This window comes from Centrocercus urophasianus, unplaced genomic scaffold, assembly GCF_019232065.1.
Source record: "Centrocercus urophasianus isolate 14NV4802_14NV808 unplaced genomic scaffold, USGS_Curo_1.0 seq_11, whole genome shotgun sequence".
Lineage (NCBI taxonomy): Eukaryota > Metazoa > Chordata > Aves > Galliformes > Phasianidae > Centrocercus > Centrocercus urophasianus.
Window position 1 is genome coordinate 80,372,340 of NW_024884253.1, and position 25,116 is coordinate 80,397,455.

At 41.0% G+C, this 25,116-nt stretch overlaps 1 protein-coding gene across 9 annotated transcripts in view; it reads right to left on the bottom strand.

The window, feature by feature from the left end:
- Positions 1–911: 911 nt before the first annotated feature.
- Positions 912–25,116, bottom strand: part of F13A1 (coagulation factor XIII A chain) — a 191,927-nt gene continuing 167,722 nt past the window's right edge. For 8 of the 9 annotated variants that reach the window (XM_042808748.1, XM_042808749.1, XM_042808747.1 and 5 more), the window contains 8 exons: positions 22,118–22,256; positions 16,671–16,774; positions 15,828–15,916; positions 14,260–14,413; positions 13,397–13,684; positions 9,312–9,472; positions 7,063–7,199; positions 912–3,012 (listed from right to left, as the gene is read on the bottom strand). In XM_042808748.1, the coding sequence (XP_042664682.1) occupies positions 2,868–3,012; positions 7,063–7,199; positions 9,312–9,472; positions 13,397–13,684; positions 14,260–14,413; positions 15,828–15,916; positions 16,671–16,774; positions 22,118–22,256 (1,217 nt within the window). In that variant the 3' untranslated portion in view covers positions 912–2,867. Of the gene's footprint in view, positions 3,013–7,062; positions 7,200–9,311; positions 9,473–13,396; positions 13,685–14,259; positions 14,414–15,827; positions 15,917–16,670; positions 16,775–22,117; positions 22,257–25,116 lie in introns of those variants that run through there. The other variant, XM_042808756.1, reaches the window with a different exon arrangement.

Below are 25,116 nucleotides of genomic sequence, written 5' to 3' on the forward strand. Positions count from 1 at the left end.
CATGAGTACCTGTGCACAGATGACGAAGGAGAACAAACTAGTAGCTAATGTGAATAAAATGCATCCCATACAACAAATTCAGATCCACTGTGGTTCTGTGAGCCAATGAAGAACAATATGTAGGATGTTATTAGTACACATGCTCCAATGGCCTTGGATACATCACAGGGTGAGAAGCAAAAGGCCTGATTATAATTTTCTATGCAAATATATGGTATTATCAGAGCACTCCCTGCATCTCCAGTCCAGGTTTTCTTGTTCAACAATCCATACACAGCAGGATGAGCACTTGAAATCCTAGAGACCATTCCTATTCTGTCCTTAAGTTTCTGTAAGCAGCTCTGTACAGCACTGCCAAGAGCTGCTGATAACCCTGGCTGCCTTCACAACCATCACTGAACTTCTCTTTGCTCCCATATATCCCTCTGCAAAGTATCTAGTAAATTATTTCCTACTTAGTGATTACAACTCAGTTTAATGGGTGATAGTAAAATGCCTTAGAATATTTACCTGAGAGAAAGACACTACAGGAGTGGGATGCAGATAAGATTTCATTAGGAGAACATAGGTCTCTTAATGGGCTCTGACATATGAAAGCAATTTCCAGCAGAAACCAGTGATTGTCTTTGCTAGCACAGCTATGTTCTCCAACACATTAGGTAGACAGGCTGTTTGGCTGTTTGCTTTTGTTTTCCTTTGTAAGTAAATGTGCTTCCCCCACAACCCCATCCCCTTTTTTTTTTCCTCTGAAATAAAGGCAAGACTTCTTCCTCAGTACCAGAAGGCACCTTTATCAGTATGGCCAAGAGGCAAATTTTTCAGCTTTACTTAAGATGCAGCAAGTGGTGTCTGTAGTGCTGCAACATAGAAGAAGCAATTGATCAAAATATAGGACACACAATGTGAGCGCAATCAGATATACTTTATTGTAAATTCCTATTACATTGTAGTAATAAAAGATTAGCATGGAAAGCAGGTTTATAGACAAGAGCAAAAAGTGGATAATTGTATTAGATGATGTACACTCCATTAAAACTGCTGAATCACTTAACAGGGATGGTCACTGTGCATTTACAACATACTGTTGTGTCCCTTGTGCCCCAGAGGATTTCTCCAGGAGATTTTGACATTGCAGAGTACACAGTGCAGTCCCCATAAGCTGTACAAAATGAGAGTGTCACCATGTCTGAAGCAAAAGCTCCAAAGGGTTTGGTGTTCCTGAATCCATGGTTATTCACTGAACAGGTGAGGTGGTGTGAATCTCTGCTTTGCTCCACATACTTCAGCAAAAGGGCAACCTGCATTTCCCCCCTCCTGGGCTTACTTATTTTTAACAACTGGTCACCAGTTTTGCAGGAAGCCATATGCAGCAAGAAGGGGAGCAGAAGGTAAATTGTCTCCCCTGCTCTCTCACTAATGAGACCACAAAATGACCTGGCACAGTAAAGCCACAGTGTTTTATGAGCACGAGGTTAAACCTCTTGGGAAACACTTATCTCACCTGTGCCTTGCATATGGGATATGCTCTTATCCACTGTGGCTAGCAGAGAGTGGCCACAGCTGGGTATGGGACTGCAGCACGTGCATTTTTGCCTCACAAGGAAAAAGGTCCTGAGAAAGAGTTCAGGAGGGATGAGAAGTTACCACACACACACAGCTTGCTTCCCTACCATGTGGGAGTCCACAGCTCAGAATGATTCTACAAAGTGGAGTGTGAACCACAGACTCAGAGCACTCTTCAGGCTAGAAAGACTTCAGGGGAAGATCAAGGCCTTAGGAGGCGTCAGTGCACCCACAGAGGAACTTGCTGCAAGCAAGGCAGTAAACTGACCAGCTTGCAGAGTTTCTGAACATCAGGATGCATGCTCATTCCTGTAAGCTGAGCTTCTGTCCCTCAGCCTTCCCAGGCCATGATTTCTTGGGGACTCTTGGGCACAGTTCACATGGGATGTTTGTTAGGTTTGTGGGCTGGCTACTCCTCACTCCACTTTCGTTTGCCCCATGTGCCAGGTGGCAGAGCCTGGAATGCTTTGGGCAGTGAGCTCCCCAGAACATACACACACGAGAAATGGGGAGAGAAGAAGAGGAGAAAAGAATGGAGAACATACCATATGCAAGAGATGTGACCAGAAAATGCAAGACTAGTGTGATAAACTCCAAGAAGCAGCATGAAAAGCTATGAATTTTCAATCAATCAAACAAAAGGAATAGTATGAAGCAAAAGAGTGACTATGAATGGGTGCAGAGACACATGAAAAAAAAAAAAACCAGGAGAAAAAGCACAGTGAAGTGGCAAGCGAGAAGTGAGAGCTGGGAATATTTGGGAGATACCGCACCTTAATAAGTGCTTCCAGCAAAACGTGCTCTCCATTAACTAAAATTATAACACTGTAAGATAAAGCAGTCCTGTTAGCTAGAAATACCTGTTTTTATTGCAGCCTGAACGATCTACCATAAGGTTGTGTAATTCACTCTAAGAATTTATAACATTGGGTTCTTCCTTTTTTCTTTTCAGTGAAATATCAGACCTTAATTAAAACTAAAGTTCAGACTACTTTGGTGAATGGAGCCTTTCAGATTCCCTTGCAGCACTACTGCAAAAGACCATAAATACAAGTGAACTACAGCAATAATATGGCCTAGAATTGCCTTTGATTACGTGTATCTAATTTTGAATCATTCACCATACAGATTTCTTTTTATGCTATCCCCTGTGTTGCCATTTACTTTTCCTTACTGAATCTAGTGAAACCAAGGACGATAAAAATAACAAAAAAGCAGACTTCTACCACTGTCTCTTTTTCCTCCTCTAATGTGGTATTTTGAAACATGAGAACAAAATGAAAGGAAGAAGATGGCATCTTGCCTCATGGTTTCCGAATCTGGATATTCAGCTCACCATACACGTGCCTCAAAGCATCACAATTCAGGCTTGCAATCAGCTTTCGTAACCCTGGTCGTTTTGGGATGCATTTCACTTCCCAGATCAAGGTAGACATTGCTGGGATTTGCCTGTAGGAAAAAAGAAAAGGAAAGTAACAGTATAGTCATCAGTCACACAACACTCTCAACCTGATCAAGAACCAGAGAAACGGAAGGTGGACAGTATAACATGTCTTGATCTTTTTATGTTTCACCCGTTCTCTTCAGTGTCCTACAAATTATTTCCTCCACTTCCCATTCCTCTCAGCACTAGCTCTGTCAAAACCTTTTCGAGCCCTTCCTCGAGGCTGATTCTAAATTTCCAAAATGAATCAGGTTTCCTTTGTCTCCTGCCACTTCCTCTCATGACTGCTTTCAGAATGAGCTTTTTTATAGCCAACATGTATTTTTTCCACTCTGTATTTCCTTTTCACATGTGTACTGTAGGCCACATTCGGTGATTCATTAAATAGTTAAATAACCTCTGGCTATTCCCATGAGAGCCTGGCAGAGCACTGATGAGCAGCTGAGACCCTCTGTCACAGACGTAACATTGGGAGATCCCCTCACCAAGCCACATTTCAGATGACAGCATTGTTTGGAGTCCTGCTGTTACTTTTACTCTTTTATGTTATGTGTGACTACTCATAACCCATAGTATAAACCAAACATATTCTGCACTGCTTCTGATTTTCAATTAACATGCACAGAGAGCCCTGAAAATTGATACGCATTTTCTCAATTCCTTCACTACCTTCTGTGTACAGATTCTTAAGGCTGATATTGATTGATTATGTTAGGGGGATGTCAAGATATAGCTGTGTTAAGGGAACCAAAGGAGGAGGTGGCAGAGTGAGGACTATTTTATGAAAATGAAAGTTATTTTTCTTGGCATTAAGAAGACTATGAATTGAGACAGCATTCACATCTCACATGGGTACGGTACTCTGTAAATAGCTGAATAAAGCAAGCTTAAACTTTAGTCAGCGTTGCAAACTCTCATCTGGTAGGATTTAGCTATTAGATGTTACAGTTGGTGCTATAGCTGGAAGGAGTATCGTGGTAAAAATGGGAAAAGAAACAAACAGGGAAGGAACGCCCACCTGCATCTGAAGATCTAGGTTTGCAGGAAAGACTCCACAGAGGAAGGATCTCCAGAAAGAGACCCTTCCCTAGGTGGCAGTCAGCCCTCAAATGGGATCTAGGAAAGGTGCAACCAGGCTTCACCCCTTCCAGTCACACAGCTGAATTGCCTTCACCTGTGCTGCCATAGCTCAGTCCTTGCCTTAGGCGATCCAGCAGTTGTTCGGGCCGTGACTCAACAGTTCCCATACAGATGTCACGTCCTGTGCCAGAATCAGCACAGTCTGGCTGCCCAGGCTTAGCAAAAGTTGTGACAAGACAAGAAACCTTACTAACATTAAATGAGGTAGCTGAGGATTCTCCCACCTGATTACTGTTTTAGTGTAAGTCTGTCTCTGCTAGAATAAGCCATTCTAGCTCCTTAGCAGCTAGCTTGGGTATTTCTACACGACACTGCATTACATTTTGCACATACAGTCTTAGGTACCCAGTTTCAGAAAAGCAGCAGTAGAGGAAGCTCACATTTTTAGTGTGAGCACGTGCAGACTGATTCTAGTGAGTGCCTTCCTTCTTTTTATCTTTGTTCTTAATGAGAGATGTTCTGTTCCCCTCAGCTGCTTTATCAAATGCCCACTAAAATGGCAGCATCATAAAGCGATGACTTCAATTGCTGCACAAGGTTAAATGCTATTTTTATTTTGGAAGCTATGTGAATGATCTGCAAGGGATGATCTGTACAGAAAGTGATGAAGATTTTATACCAGACTCCCGTGCAGCAAGATTCGGTCTACTTTCATGTGCACATGGGGGACAGATTCTCTGAGGATGAAGGTTCTCAGACCACTTCTTCACAGTGCCCCAGTGAGAAGACACAGTGCTATCATCTCTGATTTATACTGCTATTATCTCTGCATATATATGTACATATATTTGCAGGAAGACAACAGCTGTGTTGGGAAACCAGACCCACTTTTTCCTGTTTCTCTACTGTCCGACTAATAAAACAACTTACTTCCCTCTACAAATGCTAATGCTAGCCAAGCTCTGATAGGTAGAAACAACGAAAGTGACTTACAAGCTAGTGTGAATGTGTGCTTGGCTAAAATCCTTTTAATGATATCCATCAATGCCTGGTTAATTTTCATCTGTTGTGCAACGACTATGCCCCATATAGGCACTGCTGCTGCCAAAGGCTTTTCCATAAGTAATGTTCTTCATCTGCCTCCAGCTAATAGCAAAATATGACTCGTGAACAACGAAGGGAGAAGCCCCCATGCGACTTCATACTCATAATAATGTTGTATCAACTGGATCACACGTATCGGTTTTGTGGAGTGACCAATATGATATAAAAAAGCTATGCTAAAAATATATTGAGGTCAAAAGTCTCATCCCCACAAACAATTGCTAAAGGCAAGTCCCATTTGTGACAGTTGCTGATGGATATGGAAAAAGTGGAAGGAGAGGAAAGGCCCAGAAAAGGTTTAATTCCCTTAGCAAGTGTAGTAAAGCCACCCCAATCCGATTTTCCTGAGAGAGAATTCAGTGATGAATGGTTCTGTGTAATATGCTGAGCCATCACACACAGGAGCCATTTATCACTCCGAATGCATGGAGGCAAATGTGATTATTATTTAAATAAACTACAACTGCTCACTGCTCCGTCCTCTGTGTGTATAACCTGCAGCCTTCATTCATCTAAGAGAAGTTAAATCACAGATTTTAAAATGACTAAGCTGATCCATTTCCATTTTTAAATGATGCCAAGGGCACTACTGCAAAGGGGAAAACATGGTGACTTGAGGGAAAATGACGTCTGTTCTGTGAGTCATGCTTCTCCCTAACTTCTGTGCCTTTGATGTACCTGACAACAACTTCTGCATCCTTGAAGGTGAGAACAGCCCACTGCATTCTCCTGGAACACAAAGGATGCAGAATGACAGGGGGGCTGGAACAGCTGTGCAGCAAGGAGGGCTACTGCTGCAACTTGTGTAACTCCTGTGGACTGTGCTGAGTCATGTTCAGCAGCATCTGTGACATAACACGTGCACAATGCAAGCACAGTAGGATGCCCTTTCACAGCCATTTTTCTGTCCAGCTCCACTCTAGAGACTGGTTTTGATCTCTTTATCCCTGGCCCAGGTGCCATCAGGCTCAGACCTCCCCTACTGGCTGCAGATAATACTGAGAAATTACGCAGCTGCTGAAGCACAGGCAATTTTTCAAACTCCTTTTGCACAGACCTGGAGATGATCGGCACAGGTAATGATAGATAGCATCACTTAGGTTGTCCAAGAATAAGCAATGACTGCAAAATATTCCAAGGATCCAGTTATATATCCTGGAACCTGGTTAATGACAATCTTATAACACTGAACTCAAATGGAAAGAGGGTTTAGAAAAGTACTTGCTCATGTAGAAGCACTCCCATGTCAGTGTGAAGCACAACTGTGTATAATGAAAGCCACTGAAACCTCTCCTTTTCCACAGCTGAGGAAGAATTGCTTGTGTACCCACCACAGCTATCTCAGCAGGCTCTACTGCAAACAGCACACATTTTGTGTCTTGACATTAAGTTTGTAAAGATCATCTCAGATATCTGAACATCTTCTATAAGCATGACTAACATGAGTGAAGAAAAGTCCTTTTTGAAGAGCACCACTGGAGTTGATTTGCACACACTGAGTGAGGGGCAGTAAAAACCTCACGTGTCTGATAAATCTGTCTTCCAGTGATAGCGACTTGTAGGTGCTATTGTCAAGCACTAAGAATTCTGTAATGCAGTGAAAGAGTATACTTTATCTGCATTAGCAGCTACCTCCAGCCACAACACAGTTCTCCCACACTGGTGCTGAACAGATGAAATGTAATCACAGGTCCCCCTTTGCACAAAGGACAACGTAACTCCTGACTTATAGGTTGAGACCTACAGCTCCCCTATGTACTGATTTTTAAAGTAAAGAGAGTGTCCGAATTACTCAGCACTGCATTAGTTAGGAGTCTCTTGTGAGCTGCATCCCATGAGCAAGAAGGAGGCCATTTTGTTTGCTTCCATACCTGAACTCCTTTTTCATTGTCCTCAGCACACCGGGGCCCTCAAGGCGGAGTGTGACGTTCTCCAGGGTTTGCTTCAGAGGGTTGGTGAACTCCACAACCACAGACATTTCTCTATCAACGACCATCTCGCCTTTAGTCTGCAGAACAAAGTAAGGATGAAGCTTTGCAAGCTCATAACAATAAAATGCCCCACAGTGAAATCCATAGGGTTAAATATACAGTACCTGTAAGGAAAGAGAGAGGGGGAAATGGAGCATGTAGCAAAAGAACACAAAGCAGAGAGCGTCTAGCCAGAGGAAAACAGTTTGATGGGCCCATAGACTCTACCATTACAGATTTTTCTACCCATTTTTTTTCTACCCATGATGGATCAACAGGTAGAAATTCCTCATTTCTATAGGAAAAGTAGAAATCTGCTTGCACTGTCCTGGACCTGAGGTCCAAGTGGGGGAGAAACTGGATAAACACAGGCATTCTCCCTTATTCTACCCTCTCCCCAGGCTCCCTGCCAGCCCTGACGTGCATGGCTCCAGCAGGATTTTCATTTTACAACTGGTAGATGCTAGTGGGTCCACAAAAGATTTGAAAGGGCTTTGAGAAAGGTAGCTAAGAAAAAGAAGTAACTTCTAAGTAAAACTAAAATGCTATGATGGAGTCTGCGGTCCTCCTGCAAATAGTTAAGGAGTCTGGCAGTTATAAAAAGTTGGAAAGACTCTGGTCTAAGGGATCACTCCATGACAAATACCAATATATTGACTGGGATAACAGATGAGACGCTTACAGCTAAGTGCTTGATTAGCATTTAGCCACCTGAATTAGCAAAAAAAGTGGCATATTCAGAAGCTCTAGCCCAATTAAGGGACTTATGTCCTCCTTATTTCAATTGCCCATTTAGATGTTTGAAGATCATTGATACATGAGGGAATTAAAAATTGTCCTGAATTCCCACACATGTAACTGAGATTGTGACCTCTATTTGCCAAGATTACTTCTGTAATCTGGTGTCAAGCTAAACTAGAATAAATGTAATTTCCTCTACTGTTAACTCTGACAGTCTCCTTAGACAACCAGAGAAAGATCAAAGGTGTATCCAAAGATGTGAAAGGAAAGAATCTTTTCATTCTTCTCCTTTACTTTCCCATTAAGAACTCCAGTTTGACAAACATGTTCAATGAAGAAATCTGACGAAAACGAGGGAGATAGCTTCCTCAGGTTTCTTAAAAAAGCAATACAGCAAATTTTCCTAAAAAATACATACGTATACATGCACATACAAGCATACTTTAAAAAAAATTCAGCTGTTAAATTTTCTTCTTGTATTTACATATTAAAAAGAAGTAGAGAGGAGACAAACTCAGTTTTACTAGAAGATGTGGTTATTGGGCAACAGCAAATCCCATATACTAATCATCCTTTGTTCATAAGAGCAGGGAGGATAAACGTTTTGAAGCTGAAACAGAGGATCCTGTGTGAGATGTTCTGTTCAAATATTGAATTGAAAGAGCTCTACTTTTTAGATAAACACTACTTCAAATACCTATTTTGTCTATCTTGTCTCTGGAATACTCAATTAAAAAAAAATTCAGTTTGAAAATAGTAATATCCTTATCAGACCATTTCTGAAACAGTCTTTGCAATGCAGCATAGAGTCCATGTCCTATCAGTCACTACACTTCTAGTTTCAGATGTACCATGCCTCCAACTGCAGAAATGTTTAAAACCCTACTGACAGTACCCTCATAGGACAGCAGCAAAGCATTACTTTGAAAGTACCATTCCAAAGGCAGACCACCCATCCATGTTTGGAAGAAGCTTCCATAAAAAGTGAAGAAACTTTCCAAGCGAATTCACCTTAGCAATAGCATTATTCTGTTTTTCAGCAAGAGGTCTCTGTATCACACTGCTTTAAATAGAATACTTTTGAAGTACTCGAAGACTTGAGTGACTTAAGCAAATAATCTCTCTTTCACTCTTTGAGCTTCTCCTGCTTTCTCACATCTTTTCCTCTCCTTCCTCCACTGAGATCACTCTAGCTCTCTTCTACAGGTAATGCTGACTTGAGTGTAGGCTGCTCAGTGCAATATGTAACAGATATATACATTCTCATACACTCCAAGGGGTAGCTGTTTATAAGGTTCATGTTAAACCAGAGGTTTAACGTGCACACATGCACAGCTCGCTGTCCCAGAAGTCAACAAACAGCCCACACACAGTGATGATCACTTATCTCCTTCACAGTCCTGAGATACCTTGATTTTCAGGGTGGGAATTTCCAGGACCATTGCCTTCTGCATAGCCAGAACCTTCCCTGTTTCATTGATCCGTGCTGTCACAAAGAAGTGAAAAGAGGCTTGGTCCAGCAGGTCACTGAGATACTCAGCTGATGTGATCATAACATCGAAAGCACTAGCTGAGGGGAGAAACAGAAAAGAAAAAATGCATCTGAACTCTTTCATCATGTTCAGTGGTTACATGAATACCTTGGAGAAAGGTAACCCAGCACCAAAGAATGACTTTCTCCTATTGCCCAAACTACCTTTCTTCCTTCACATCATTATTTGCTCTCATGTTTTGTTCTCTTTGCATTTAAGTTGCGAGCTCCTTGAGGTAATGCCTGGGTCTGTGCATAGCTTCTGCCTCTGCCTGTCACCGCAGGCCCAGGACACTATTGAAGGTTCCCAGGCACTATCACAAAATAAGTGAGAAGCAACACTGGCAGTAAGTAGCTGGTGGACACAAAGGTTAAAACAAGTCCTGAGTGCTGCCCTTGTAAATCTTTGCTTTTCCCCTTTATTCCCAAGCTTTCTCTGCTTCTCTTCCCTGCAGAGAGATGCCACCAAGGAAGACACCAGAGCAGATGTTTAGGCGTTTGCAGGCTACCTGGGAGACTGCCTGCTCCCCAGGACATGTCTGGATATCTGCCTTTGTCCTGTAATGGGCTTGCATGCAACATTTAGCAAATGACTCCTCCTGTCTCCAGCATGCCCTCCAGAGAGCCTTCATGCGCTTCCTGACAATAATTATCGGAAGGAACAAGTCCCCCTGGGCTAGATGGTTGAGATGCAGGGAATCATTAATGTAACCATATTGAACTGCAATTCCCAGACCAACAGTGGTGTTAGAATGTGATGCAGACAGGCAGATCCGCTAACTGACCAAGCAGAATATATAGATCTGGAGATCTTGCCTTTAAAAAAGTTCAGTATGACTCAAGTAAACATATCAAGATCTCCCATCTGCTAACTATAATTATTATTGTTATCCATCATTTGTATCACATTTGTGACATGGTACACTGAGATAATCGAACTCAATTGGTTAAATGCATTCACCCCTTTTCATGCTTGTGATCTGCTCATATCAAAACCAGGTTCCTGATTTGGTTTCAGAGTAATTTCCTCAGTAACCACCTGAGCTGGATTTACCAGGCCAGCTTCAAATTTACTTGATGTTCTCCTCAGCTCCGTCTCACTTTGCATCTCTTTTAAAAGAAATTCCCATAATGCCCCAAATTGTAAATTATAAATGAGGCAAGGCATTTCTCATCCGTGCAAGGTAAACAAATAAGCAAACAAATAAATAAATTAGTTACAATCTCAGTAGAATTTGCTTTATAGTGGAAGGAGAGAAGAATTTTTCTGTTTAAATTTAATCACTGCAGGGAAAAGAAAGAATAATAGACTTCCATTTCCTTAGCACTGGCTGTGCTGGTAAGGTGCCAGTACCACTTTCAGCACCCAGGAAAGCCAAGGGAGACACAAAATCAAGCTGCCTTACAGCCTTTCAAAAAAAAAAAAAAAAAAAAGAAAAGAAAAAGAAAAAGGAAGAAGAAAACTAAATATAACTGAATACAGAGCACCTTTGAAGGCTCTGAAAGGTTTAAGCTATTCAAATCCTCAAAGATGTTTTCAACCCACACAATTCCTTTAATCATTACCCTGAAAATCATGCATTCATTCACTTCCTGGTTGAATACTTAGTTTGCTTCATTCTTTTAATATCACAGTCTGGAAGAATGCTTTTGACACTTCTTTATTATACTGTAGTGTCGTATTACCTCCAGATACGTATACACTTACTGGCATGAATGAAGCCTACAAATTGTGCTTGAGGGCCTCAGGAGGTATCCCTTTACCACACACCTCTGACAGACTGTGCTCGCTCAGCTGCCTCCCTTCACACTGCCCATCTGCTCAGACATGATTCCTGCCTGCATGTGTACTCTTTTGCAAGGAAAAGGCAAAAGGATTTATGTTCAGGTTTTATGTAGTACCTTCAGAGAAGACATAACTTGTGAGAGTTATGGGGTTTTGGGGGCTTTTTTTGACCTGTTGTTGGACAAAGAGCTCTATGAGCTGGTGACTGCAGTTAAATGGTGAGCTAATTTCCACATTGAAAAGTGGTAATACCTTAAAACATTTTGCCTTGGCCAGAGGCAGCAGTAAGGACACACACTTTTTGTATACACATAAAATAAAATGAAAATGCATGTTCCATTCTCTTAGGTGCCTTTCTCCAGTCTGTGCTCACTCACCAGCGGTCAATTTAGAGCTTACAAGGCAGTTTCAAGAAGCTTTTCAGAAACAATTTACTTAGAAAAAATGAACAATGAAGCTTAGTGATGCTTAAAACATTACCTATTCATTTCACTTCTTGAGCAGAGGAGATAGACGAACCTCAAAACACTAGAGAAGCCATATTTGGGGTGATAATAACTTATGTATACCTTTAGTGCAAGAGAACTTAACTTCACTGTAAGTCCTGAAAGCAAGCACGAAGCACAGACAAGAAGTATAATCGATATTTACACATCTCCTATGATATGGCTGAATTCCCTGTTAGAGAAGTGGTGTGGAATTTAGACTAAGCAGTTGAAATTGATCTTTTTACTGTGCTTACCCAAATCTCCAGAAGTTTTGCAGTATTTCAGATAAAATATTTAATAACTGATGCAATGAAATTTCAAACCTCACACTGTGTTTTGATAGGTTCTGATGAACAGAACATCAGAACAATTCAGTGCAACCCAGGCAGTCCATATCCAAAGTCCTTGCAAATGATTTGGAGGAGTTAGAAAACAGCTGTCAGAGCTCTGTTATAGCCTGGAGGTGGAATTTTCAATGACTTTCAAAATGCAAATCCTTGTAAATGGACACCTAATTTATGGAGATTAATCAGCTCCAAATCAAAATATGCAGTTTTAGTAAATATTAATAGTAAATAAATAAAGTGAGGAAGAAAGCATAAGGGTTGCTTCAAGACACAGTAGGAACTGTGATTCCGCAGAGGTTTCTCATTGAAATGAAACCTGGCCTCTTTGAGAAGACTCACAGTGCCTCTTGAACTGGGACAAGACAGAGAAGACAGGTGAGAATGCTCAGATGTCAACCAGAATGGCTGTGATCAAGCACCAGATCCATCCTATGGGCTTACAACATCCTGCCACTCCCACTGTACTCAGCAGAAATTGCTTTTGCCTAGTAGCAGCATCAAGAAGGCAAAATCATTGTTCCTTACTGTCTCAGTAGGGAACTCAAGAAGAGTCTAAGACTCAGACTTAGCTTGCTTCAGAGCATGTTTTCATTACTTTTCCTGACCTGGACTCACTGAACTAAGCGCACAGGCCTGCCAGAAAAACAAGTGATTTGAAGACACTTGCTGCTGGAGAAACCAGGGCTATGCAACCAGCTTGCTCCATAGAACTGGAGAATGGCAGATCCTCAGCACTTCCTGACTGCTTTCCAAATGGGGCTGCTGTGGCCGAAAGGACATAGGTCAGTTAAGACCAAAATAAAAAAAAAGAGAACATCCCTCTTCCCTACTTTGGGAAGTGCGAATTCCTGCCCTCAGCAGTGTGAGCTAGGACCCTCAGAACAATTTTTCTCATGAACAGGTGGAGGAATGATCTCCCCACCACAGTCCAGAAAGCACTGGGAAAAGCAAACACTACACAAGGAAGATAAGTCACCTTCAGAGTGCATCCCCAGCTGACAAGTGCCCCTGCAGCATAGTAGCGTAGTCTAGCTATAGGTGCACTTTTTAGATCACTTTAAATACACAAAGCCTGAAACACTCAATCCTCCAAAGCCAGATTTGTACTTGGAATCAATCAGTCGTGCAGCCCAGTGTAGGAGAGCATTATGCAGGGAGCAACAGCCTGAAGAAAACTGCCTCAGCTCTAAATGATGGTGGAATCGGGGCTTCTTGATACCCAGTAGAGTATCTTAGTTTTAGCTACTAGAATTGGCTCTCTCCATGGTTAGAGATGTTGATGACAGTTAATGACACAAAGAAATAAGGTTAGTAGGTTTGAAAACAACCACGCGACTCTTACATGAAAGAGGATCCAGTTTTGCACTGAAAGAATGCTTCTTGAATTCACTCTTTGTGACACCAGTATAAAACACTATGTTGCCTGAAAGGTATGTAGTAGCAGTGTAGGAGTTGCGGCTCTTGTTCCTGAATATTATAGTGACTTTAAAGTCACTGCCAAGGACTGCGTTTTGCACTTGGAGATCCATCTCAACATCCTTTTGTGGCTGATATGTGCTCGGTTGTGTAGTTTGCTTTTTAACACCATACATTACAGCTGTCTCCAAAGCCAGTCTTTCTTCTGCTGAGCCTAAAAATAAAAGAAAATCAAATTAATAAGAGAACCAGGAATACTGCATTAGCCCACTCACAGAAGTGCGTGTTTCACAATTCGTAGCACTTGAAATTAATGGATGAGAACTGTGAACTTTCATGTGGCTAAGTTAATATTAAATCTTTACAACTTCCATTTGAGATGGTCTTGAAGATTGAAGCTATACCCAATAAATTAATATAGCTTAGTTAATAGTAATGAAGCTACACTGATTTACTCTTTGCAAACATCTGTCCTTCTCAGGCCTGGATAAGAAATGCCTAAACAACTGTATAGAAACCTTTGAATTGCTTTGTATGCTTCAAGTTATTCCATGATGGCTCTTTGTTTTGACCACAGCTTACTCAGTATGAAGCATTTCTAGTAGCAAACAGTTTGTGTTCCTATCAAGACATCTGCAAGGCTGGTGGAGCTAGAAATGAGAGAGTTCCAGAGGGCATGTTGGCAGCTTTCCATGCAGTGGAAAAAGTGCCAGAAGTCTGTAAGTTCACAATTCAAGATCTGATTCAGGCAAACCTATGTTGGCATGGTCCCATTCTTTTTCAGGTTACCTTCTTGGAATTTGTAGTTCTCAGTAATGTCTACCATATCATCACTTCCAACTCCCTTGGTCACAATCAGCTTCCCAATATGGGTTGTGTCAATTTTTTCTATCACTTGGGATCCATTTCTTCCCATTCTTGAGTAAATAACATCACTATTCACCTATAAAATCAAATGAGAAAGGATTGAGATATATGGAAGTAAAGAGAGCAAAGGAAGCCATTTTAAGTCCTCTCAAAACAATCACATAATAGAATCACAGAATCAGAGAATGTCTTGAGTTGGAAAGGGCCCACAAGGATCATCAAGTCCAGCTCCTGGCTCCATACTTCTGGATCCTCATAGGACCATCCAACATTCAAATCCAACGAGGCTGCCACGAGGTCTCTCCTCAGCCTCCTCTGCTCTGCACTGAACAAACCAAGGCACCTTAGCCGCTCTTCATACACCTTTTTCTCCAGACCCTTCACCATCTTTGAATGCTCTCTAACAGTTTGATGCCCTCCTTATGCTGTGGTACTCGGATCTGTCCCAAATGCTAGAAGTGTGAAAGCATAGTATGGAGCACAGCAGGGCAACCCCTTCCTTTGCCCAGTGGCAGTGCTGGGCCTGATGCATCCCAGGGATGATTGGCCCTTTGGGCTGTCAGGGCACACTGCTGGCTCACATTTGGTTTGCTGTCAATCAGAACCCCCAGATCTCTTTCTATGGGGCTACTCTCCCTGCATTGATTTGAAGTCCTACTATTTATACTGAAATACCATGTATAAAATTAGACGTACTCTACAATAATTACTAGATGCATTTTACTATATGCAACCCCAGAACATCAGTCAGAGTAAACCTGAGTAAGCTACAGAAATATCATTTAGACTTGGGGAGCAGGATTACACATTCCTCACATCAAAAGATTTATTCCAGAGGAGAGTGCTTCATAGATAAAATGTACTTATTCTCTTCTGTGCTAAGCTATATACAACTCAATTTGAGCAAGACTTGCTCTACAGCTGCTGCAGTCCTGGGCACAACTCTGGTGGGGTAAGAGGTTAAAACACTGGGCCAGGTTCCCTAGTTCCTCATGGAGATACAACCTTCTCAGATCTGTCAGTCAGACTGCCCATGTGAGCACTCCCTGACCCAAAGCAGCCCAAAGGAACATGATGTCTTCAAAATCACAACATTAATTTTGACTGAAATAAGCAATGAAGCCTTAACATAACCAGGTTTGCTGGCTACCTGAGAAGGAGGTCACAGCTAACAAGAATGAGTAGCTAGAGCTGGTGACTCATTTGCCAGCATAGCTGGAATCCGGATGACCACACACTGAAATTTGATCTGAACAACTTTTTCTGCTTTCTATATTGGTGAGCTGAGATTAGAGAAATCCATATCACCTATTAGAGCCATATCACACCTACTGGCTTGCATGCCAAAATATAATAATGAGATTAGACTTTGATGCAGTGAGTATGTCAAATAACTTCTTAATCTACAAACTGCAGTGGAGCCCTTTCTTCTGTCTCAGCTACTGCCCCACAGATAACGCTCAATGGACAAAAATTTTTCAGGAACATACCTCAGCGTAGACAAAAGGAGCATCAAATTGGAAGCAAACATGACCATGCTTAATGGCTAGAACTGATGCTGGGCCACACCTGTACATACCTGTGGGGAAAAGAGATAAGGAGAGAAATAATCCTTGGGTTTGGTGAAGCTTTTCAGTAGTTTACCAGGACTCCTAAGTGAGAAATTCAAAGCTTCATTTCTGTGCTGTCCCCCAAACAACAAAGACTCAAGCATGAAACTACCTAATGACTTGGTAACTGAATGGTATCGTGAAACCCACTGAATGTCTCAACTGGTTGAAAATGCAGTTAAGGTTGGTTTTGGTTAAAGCATATGGTAGTTTCGGGAAAGATCAGCTAAACTGAGAAAGATATCACTGCAAATCTGCTGAAAAATGTCTTTCAAGAATTGCAAAATTAAAGACTGGGAAGAAACAGCAGTGGCTTTTCATGTTTTCTCTCCTGCCTGCAGCTCAGGCAGTTTAACAAGGGCTGTACTGAACGGCTGACACATAATGAAAGGGAATTCATTTGATCAGGCTCCTGTACAGGTTCTTCAAAAATTTGGAAGCCATCCTTTGGCAGTGGAACTACATTTCTCATAAGACCATCTTCATGCAGGATTTTGTGCACATATGCCATGAGCGGTGTTAAAACAAGGACTTATTTTGGAGCTCAGAACAACTCAGGAGAAGGCCCTGAGCACAAATGAGTGTGGTTATCTGGTGTAGGGGGTTTTCACAGTCCAAGTGCTGACACTGGCTTAGCTGCAGTCTATTCATTTATCACAAAAAAAAACCCAACAACCCTCAAGCACTGCAAAGAGAGCTAAGGAAGACTTCAAGCAGTATTACCATCACTGGTCTCTTGGGGTGTACCATCAACAGCCTGCCATCCTCCAAAACCAACAGGAAGATCGGGTCTGGTCATCCAAGCTTCATTCCAGCAATGATAGTTCCTTAGAAAGGAGATGAGATCAGAATACTAAATTCTTGGAAAGAAGCAGAAATACCACAACAAATCTGTGACTTGTCATTACTCCAATAACAACACCTGTCAATTTAGGGTGAAAATGTCTGCTCTTTTTATAGAATAGATTTTAAGTCTATTGGTTTGATGACTATTAGTTAACATCTGAAGGCCACAGTCTGTCATTATAGATCTCTGCCTGCAAGTTGAAGAAGATTTTATTCTTCTACTGTGTGCTGAATGCAAATATAACTGAGAAAAGATTCCAGTGCTTGTAGACTGTTGGGGTATATGGAGAGTTACCCACATTACAATCTCTTTCCAGTCTGATGTCCTTAAAGATGGACCTCAGGGTGGCTACAATCCTTTCCATCAGTGGAAGACATCTCCAATTTAATATGCCTACAAATGCAAGCTTTGAATATTCTTCAAGCCACTGAAACTTGGTATGCTTTGTAACTAGTAAAATTGAAGCTTTGGTACCTCTATTTCAGGATCAATTCAAGAATATAGTGTGTAGCTTTGTTTTCGTGGCTGAAAAAATTATGCTCAGCTGGTTTCCATGTTGGTTGAGAAAAATACAGGCTTTGTAAGACTATCTTTATTGGGAATTTCTTGTCTCTCAGACCAGTGAGGGAGGTTACACTACAAGAAGGTACAACTTTCCATGAAATCCACTAACGACCATTCCTAGAACAGGTGATGCCTTAGGGATAGGACAGTATCACTGGAAGATGAATTTATCAGAAAGATTAATCTATGTGCTTAGGCTTGAAATGCCTTTATTTAGTTGGATGTGCAGCAAAAAGAGATAGGTTGCTCTAAAAGTAATGCCTCCTGTTTATTTCCATGGAAACTACAACAGATACAATGAGCGCAATCACACTATTTAGTAGAGCGAATTCTCAGCTACAAACCACTATTTTTCAACACAGTCATCACCACTAGATGAGCATTTTCACCACTGATGAACAGGAGCTCTTCATTTTGTGGTGTGACAGTTGTGCATTGCCATCCAGAATGTGCCTTGTCTTTCACTGTTGCCCCTGCAGAAACACACCACCCACTACCTCACTGTGCTCACATCCACTGTTTGGTATCTATAAACATTCAGCAAGCATTGATAAATGTCAATGGTGCATTCTTTTTGTACTTTTTTTTACATGGAGGAATTTAATTCCAAATCTTCTCTTCCTGTCCATTTCCACGTCAGACATCAATTTGTCAGACTACTACTCTGCTGCCATCTGCCACATGGCAGCAAAATATAATGGAATATTGTGGAATAGGTCCAACCTCTACTGTCACATCACTGACATCTACGTCTGATGTCATGGGCCAACATAATAAAATAGGAGGCATTACTTTCGGGGCAGGCCTCATACTACAGCATCATCCCAATGTGAACTGGAAGTTTCAAACGAGTAGGCAAGATGGATCTTGTGACTTTATTCCTGCACTGTTACCTGTGCTGCAGGGAGAGCACAAGCAAAGAAGAAAGGCCATGTAGGATGGGAGTTGTACATAAAGACAGCAAAGCATTTGAATTTCATTACTGAAAGAAAAAGAAAAAAAAAGAGAAAGAAAGAGTAGAGAAGAGGCAGTTTTGCTTTCAAATTATACATATCCTACAGCAGAAATGAATAAAATTACATCAGCGTAGCTGCTGATATAGCCCTTAGCACACACAGTGATATTAGCAACAGGAATGGGGACTGTTAATCTCTGACCATTTCATTAATAATAGGTGAAAACCAGCCACATAGCAGAGTCGGAAGGATCTGAGGCTTGTCTAACAAGACGTTTCAAAGTGGAAATGAAAGCTTGGATCAGGGTAAAACTTGTCAGTTAGGAGTGTTAATGAAGCACCACCACAGAAAAAGGAATTATTCAAGGAAAATGACGCACACTCAGAGAATTTTTGATGCTGCTGAGAGTAGTCAATGCTGAATCATGCTAACAGAGCTCACCTGAGGGCTACCTGAGGATGGGGGAGCACTTTACGGCAGGTGGGCTTTTGAAAGCTGAGAGAGACAATACCTACCCTGAAAGTCCACTTTGAATCAAACTCAGATGTGTCATTGACTTTGTGTTCCGAAAAAGAATAATCTGAAAAGCAGGCAGGAGGGAAAGATGATAAAATCAAAGAAGGGATAACAACGGGGAAATGGCAGCTCTGCTTCGAATCCGTAATTAGATAATGCGGCATCTTATTTTTCTCTGTTCACTCCAGGAGACAGGACTTTTCTCACTGTTTTTTATTTGTGTAGTGTTGAGCACATCAGGACAGCAACTTCTCTAGGTCTGCTGCCACACAAATAACAAATGCACATCAAGACATTGAATGTGAATGAAAAGAAATATGTTGTTCGTAAGGCACATGAGTGTCAAGGAAAGGAGGATGAGGACAACATTTCCCTCTCCAAAAAGCGGCAGAAAATTTGCTCTAGAAGAAGTGAGCACAACTGAGGAGCTCGCTCTGCAGCCACAATTTCTTAAATTGAATCTGTACTTCTTGTATTCTACAGCAAGCCTGAGACATTACAGAAAGCAAGAATGGCTACACAGATCAATGTAGTGACCATTAAATATTTACAGAGATAATTACGAATAGACTAAACAAAGCAATGGGGAAATTAATAAAAGATGACCAGGTAGATATTATGCCTGGAAGACAATTTAAGAAGGGTACTTGGTATTGCTTATGAGGCAGGCACATGCCGAAAACAGTTGCTGCTCTTTCATTAGCAAATAATCCTGGGCATGAAGTTTGAGAGAGACACTGATAACACAGAGAGAAAAGTGAGCAGGAAGTGAATGGGTGAGCAGAGGTCTTGGAAGGGCTCAATTCACAGAACACGGGTGAACCCACATGAGTATGGGTGACTCCAAGCAAGTCCTGCTGAGGCACTGACACCATTCTGCTTGGACTTCACAGTAGGAGTAGTCTTGATTCCCATCCAAGAGCAGTATTCCTTAAGTGTCTTTATATCATCATTAAGAAAGACAAGGAGAACAAAGTAAGGGGACAGAAGCAGTACTGATGGGTCCCAAATCTGGCCAGTTTCATAAAAATAACTTTTTGCGATGTCTGTGTAATTTTGTCTACGTGCTTTGTTGTTGTTGCTGTTTCCTATCTCAAGGGGGAAAAAGCTCTTTAATAAAAATAAATGTCAGATAGCATTCACAAGGAGCCACGCACTCAGAGATTGATTGGACTAAAAATCCAGGCTGCAAGTATTCCTCAAGTCTGAGGGTATTTAAAACCTGAAAACAGATCAGCTTCAGCAGTACGAGGCAATAGAAATGATATATTAACAAAGAAAAATAGCTTTGTTACCACTTTGCAAGAGATTATAAATAAAAGTGAGAAATACATTTAAAAAATCATTATAAGTACCTTGAGCTTGTCCTCTTAAAGCAAATAAAACAAAACAAAAAACAGAAAGTAACAAAAGACTTCAAAAAATAAAATCAAGGTTAAGACACAAGCCATATAAAGTCTGCATGTGGGCTACCACGGAGTGTTACAAAGTAATGAAGAGAAAGGACACAGAGGAGAAATAAAAAAGGTATGGAACATATATTAACTTATGTCCAAAGGGTGATGTGCACCATGTACTAATAAATGCATCAGGAGGATAAAAGGGATGAACAAGGCAGTTCAAAAAGTAATCAAGCCAAAGAAAAGCAGGAGGGCAGGAGGAAATGCTGTTGTGAAGTTGAGTACGGATTTCAATAGAGCAAGGATGACTTCAGATGATCTGTCTCTGCCCTAAAAGAACGGAAAAATATGGAACTGATTTCAGAAGCCATGGGAAACAGCTGGGAAAGGAAAAGATAGGAACGTACAAGGAAATGTCAAAACGGAGTGAGAGTTGATTCATGGGTCAGCTTAAGAGAAGTGTAGAAGAAGAGATAAGATGGTGAAGAGTCTGAAACATGGCAGCGAACAAATTCTGTGGCCACACAGAAGTTCAATGGACCTGATGGGATGGACCTATGAGCAGTGAGGGGAGCTGGCTGATGTTACTGTGAGGCCACTCACATTTGCCTTTGAAAGGTCTTGGTGACAGAGGAAGGCTCCTGAGGAATTTAAGAAAGCAAATATGATCCTTCTCTTCAAGACAGAGAAGCAGCAACATCCAGGGAACAACCAAATTAGCAGTCTCACTTTGATCCCTGGGAAGGCGATAGAGCAAATTCAGCTGTCGCTGACTGTGCTTTTAGCAGGGAGCTGGACTGGATGACTTCCAGAGGTACCTTGCAGCCTCTCCTATTGTCTGTAATGTTATGATACAGGCTTCAGATGTAAATGAACCTAATTGCTTTCCTTAAATTGCATCTTGGTAACAGATTATGGAAATTACATAAGGAGGTTACTGCAACAGGTTCAGTCATTTCATCACCACAGAATGGATTTATTAAAGTTTTAACATAAAGACTTCCAGGGATTAAGTTGTTAATGAAACAAGCTGATGAGTAGCTATGCTGATGAGGTGAAGGTATCATTGACACAAATCAAGTATATTAACACTGAATAAGACAAGTATCTCCTGAATATAGCAATATATACAGAGGTCACATTCACTGCTTCACTTTGAGGAGGAAAGGCTTGAGGCCCGATAACCCTCACATAATTTTTACTGAAGAGAGCATATAATCAATATGTGCTACACTTCTCTTGTCAGAAAGGAGACAGCAAGAGTTTGAGGAGAAAGGTAGAGGACTGTCTTCTCTAAAATAATAGGTAGTCCATTTCTTGTTCACAGGAACATTTCTTTTTATAAATCTCGTGATAGCATTTCAGTAACGTGAAATAGTTTGGCTTGCTTCTTTTTCAACCAAACTGGAATTATTTGGGAAAACACTCATTTATGACACTGACTGCATGTACAAAACATAAAAAAACATCTTACAAATGCAAGAATTAGGTGGGAGTAAAACAAGAAGTTTGCTTTTCCGTAGATATTGAGGTATCTCTTTGAACTTGGATCAAAACTGATGGAAGTGCACAATCTACCACCTTCTCTCATTCTGGGAACCTACCTGGCCCTAAGGAGTACAAATACATGTCAACTCTTCTTCAGCGCACTGAAATGTACACTACTGAATGGTAATATTAGTAGTGATCTCTTAGATCTCCTACAGCTTGTCTCTTTAAATGACAAGCACTTCAAATTCATCATCCTATCACCAGTTCATTGTGTTTTCTGCAAGCTAGCAATATTCTTTACTGAAAAGAGAAATAAATGAAACACATACATTTCTTGTTATGTTTTTGACTATGCATATAGTTGGCATATTAAAGTCATTTGCCAGGAAAACTCACCAAATAGAGTCTTTGGTCAATCTGTTGTCCACCTGCCCTTCATCATCCAGAAAGAAGTCCAACTGTAAATTGGCATTGTTGTCATGAGCAGAAGAATAATTGGTAATGAGTCTTGCAGGTATCCCCAGGCACCTCAGAACTGTGTCAAACATAGAAATGGAATGAAATATGAGGACTGTGTTCATAGATAACAGGATGAGTAAAGGAAAATATTAATAATAGGAGTAAGATGGGAAAACTCAGACAAATCAGCCCAAATAATTTCTCCTATCTTTCTTTATATAGAATATGTTAAACATTTTGTTTGGTTCCCAAATTTGACTGAACATTCAAGATATATAGTGATACAATTGCTTAATTGGCCAGTTACCAATACTCTTGCATTCTGACCACACGGCAGCTTTTCAGGTCAAATCTGGATGGAATAGATCAAATGTGGTATGAAGAAAAATAATTTTGAGGTTCCATGGAATGCAAAATACATTAGAACTCCTATTATCAGTAAGCCAGGAGAATTAAGAGAGACTATGCTAAAATGAAGATGAACGTAAAATGTTTCCTAGTTGATTTGGAGTTTCCCTGTTTTGGAATATGCTGTCAAATGGGGTCTGGAGAAAGGAAACAATAAGGCAGAATCTGATTGCTAACAAGAGAGAAAACTGCATTATTTGCAAAAGAAATATCAGAGTTTGAGTCTGAACAAAATGCATTACATAATTTGTATTGATTTCTAGGCAATAGTACTTTGGAGTCAATGGTCTCTTCTCATGAAGGATCTTAAAGAGGAGGACTTGATGATTTCTGGAAGTCCCTTCCAAACCCTACAATTCTGTGATAAAAAAAATATGTTTTCTACCCCTAAATTTCAAACTACTGTAACGTAGCTGACAACACTTGCCCTCAGTTGACAAGAGGTGAAGTTGGGGCACATGGGAAAGCTATGGCTATATCTGAAGTGCAGTTGTGAGTCCCTAAACTTCTGTGTTTGTGGTGCACCCTGACTGGTAGACATGGAGCACAGTCCAAGAGGGGAGCAGAGACACAGGGTGACATATAATCTCAGCCTGTCCAGATGACATGTTGTGACTTTTGTTCAAAAAAAGATCCTGGGTTCTGATTTAGCAGCCAGCATGGTTCTGCAGAAAACAGAGGACTTTTTTTGCAGATGGGAAACATTTTGGTCAAAAACTGTATTTTTAAATAGTTCCAATGCTGCAGTGTTGAACAACCCTTTCTGCTACTGCTTGGTTTTGTATATTCATTAGTGTCACAACTGTGACTCTCAATACAGAGTAGCACTGCACATTCATTTCAAGTTACTGGATGAAAAATTACCTGAATGCATCCAATACCATATGTACCTATTGATTAAACTTAATTCAAGCGCGCTCCCAGGTATCCGCCACATGAGCCATCAGGGCTCATTGAAAATAATTTGTCTGACAATTTCAAGATTAATGAGCATTTTTCAGAACGTTTTAGCATTTTTAATGGATGACTATTCAGAGTTTACAAAATAGTAACCTTGGAAAGCTGGACTGGTCACAGTGATAAAACATTGGCAGCTGAAAAAAAAAATGCAAATTACAACTTAAAACAATACTTTAAGTTCAGCATGTTTGCTTAGGCCTTTGCTGTCCTCTCTCTGGAGTGGTCAGCAGCTGGACGTGTAAATGGCTAAGCAACAGATTAGCCACTGAACAATGTTTTAATTTCATAATGCTCAACAAACTTTATAGTTCCGTAAGCCTCACAGTATGAAGTCCCAGGTCTCTGGCTTGACCAAAGTAGTCAGCAAAGTGAATCTAATTTTGCCCTTGATAAATATGCCTCTCCATTTAACACAGTAGGCTCCAGACCTCCACGGCGTTGCCCCAGTTTCACAGAGGCCTACAGGCAAAATACCGCGTAACAGAGATCCTGGGCCAGGGCAGGGGAAAAATGGGAGAAGCCGTCTGTATGTTTGGGATATAGGGACAGACAGAAGAGGCACTGTCAGCGAGAGAAAGTGGCCTTTGAAAGTCACTATGATGAACTGCATCTATAAGAAACGTTTGCAAGGGCCTTCCTGAACTCACTGTGTTGTGCAGAGATGGAGGAGTATCAAGTACAGACCATACGACCTCGGGCAAAGAAGGAAGTAGACATCTCTGAGGCTCTTTGGATGGATTGATACTCCCACGGCACCAGAAATAAAATGAGCTATTTCACATGTCAAAGGATAGAGTACCTGCCAGAGTCTCCCTAAATCAAAGCACAAAACTCTCCAGGTATATGAAAGAGAAGCAGAGAAACCTGAAATGGAATCCTCCCCTGGAGCTGTGAGAAGTGTGTGCCAGCAGAAGGATAGGTGGTCAGAATAGAGCTTTATTTCTGAGGTCCCTACTGTTTTGAATAGCTCCTGAACTACCTCAGGTAACTAAAATGAGTTACAAAATTCTGTTACCTGGACAGAAGGAAAACTATGCATTGAATGAAATATACGTATACGGGACAGACAAAAATAAAGTGAAAATACAAAGATACCTAGGGCTGCCCAAGGATGCCTAGTCTTGTAACATGTTAATTATTTAGCTTCCATTTTTGCTGCAGAAGATGGGTGATTAATCTCCTTCATTTTTGTCAAAAGTACAATGTAGAGAAAAGTATGATGTTATTTCTGAAGACAGCAACATGTAACAGAGAGATGAAAAACTGAAGGTTTCATGGGCAGTTTTTCTGCAAGTTTCTTTTCACATCTTAAACACAAGAAGCAAAGCTTCAACCTTCAGCTGTGACTGAGAAGTACTTAATGCAAAGTAGAGTCCAAGCCTGCAAAAATGCCCGCTGTATCCCCTTGGTCCTAGGCTGATCTGGTGCCCCCCCAGTCTGACACTTAAATACATGAGCTGTAAATGCCTCAAGGGGAGATCACTATGTTTAAGCCAGACTCACTTTTATTTTCCTCTATTGGCTTTTCCCATAAGCAAAGGAACTGTTTGTCTCTGTATCAGCAAAGA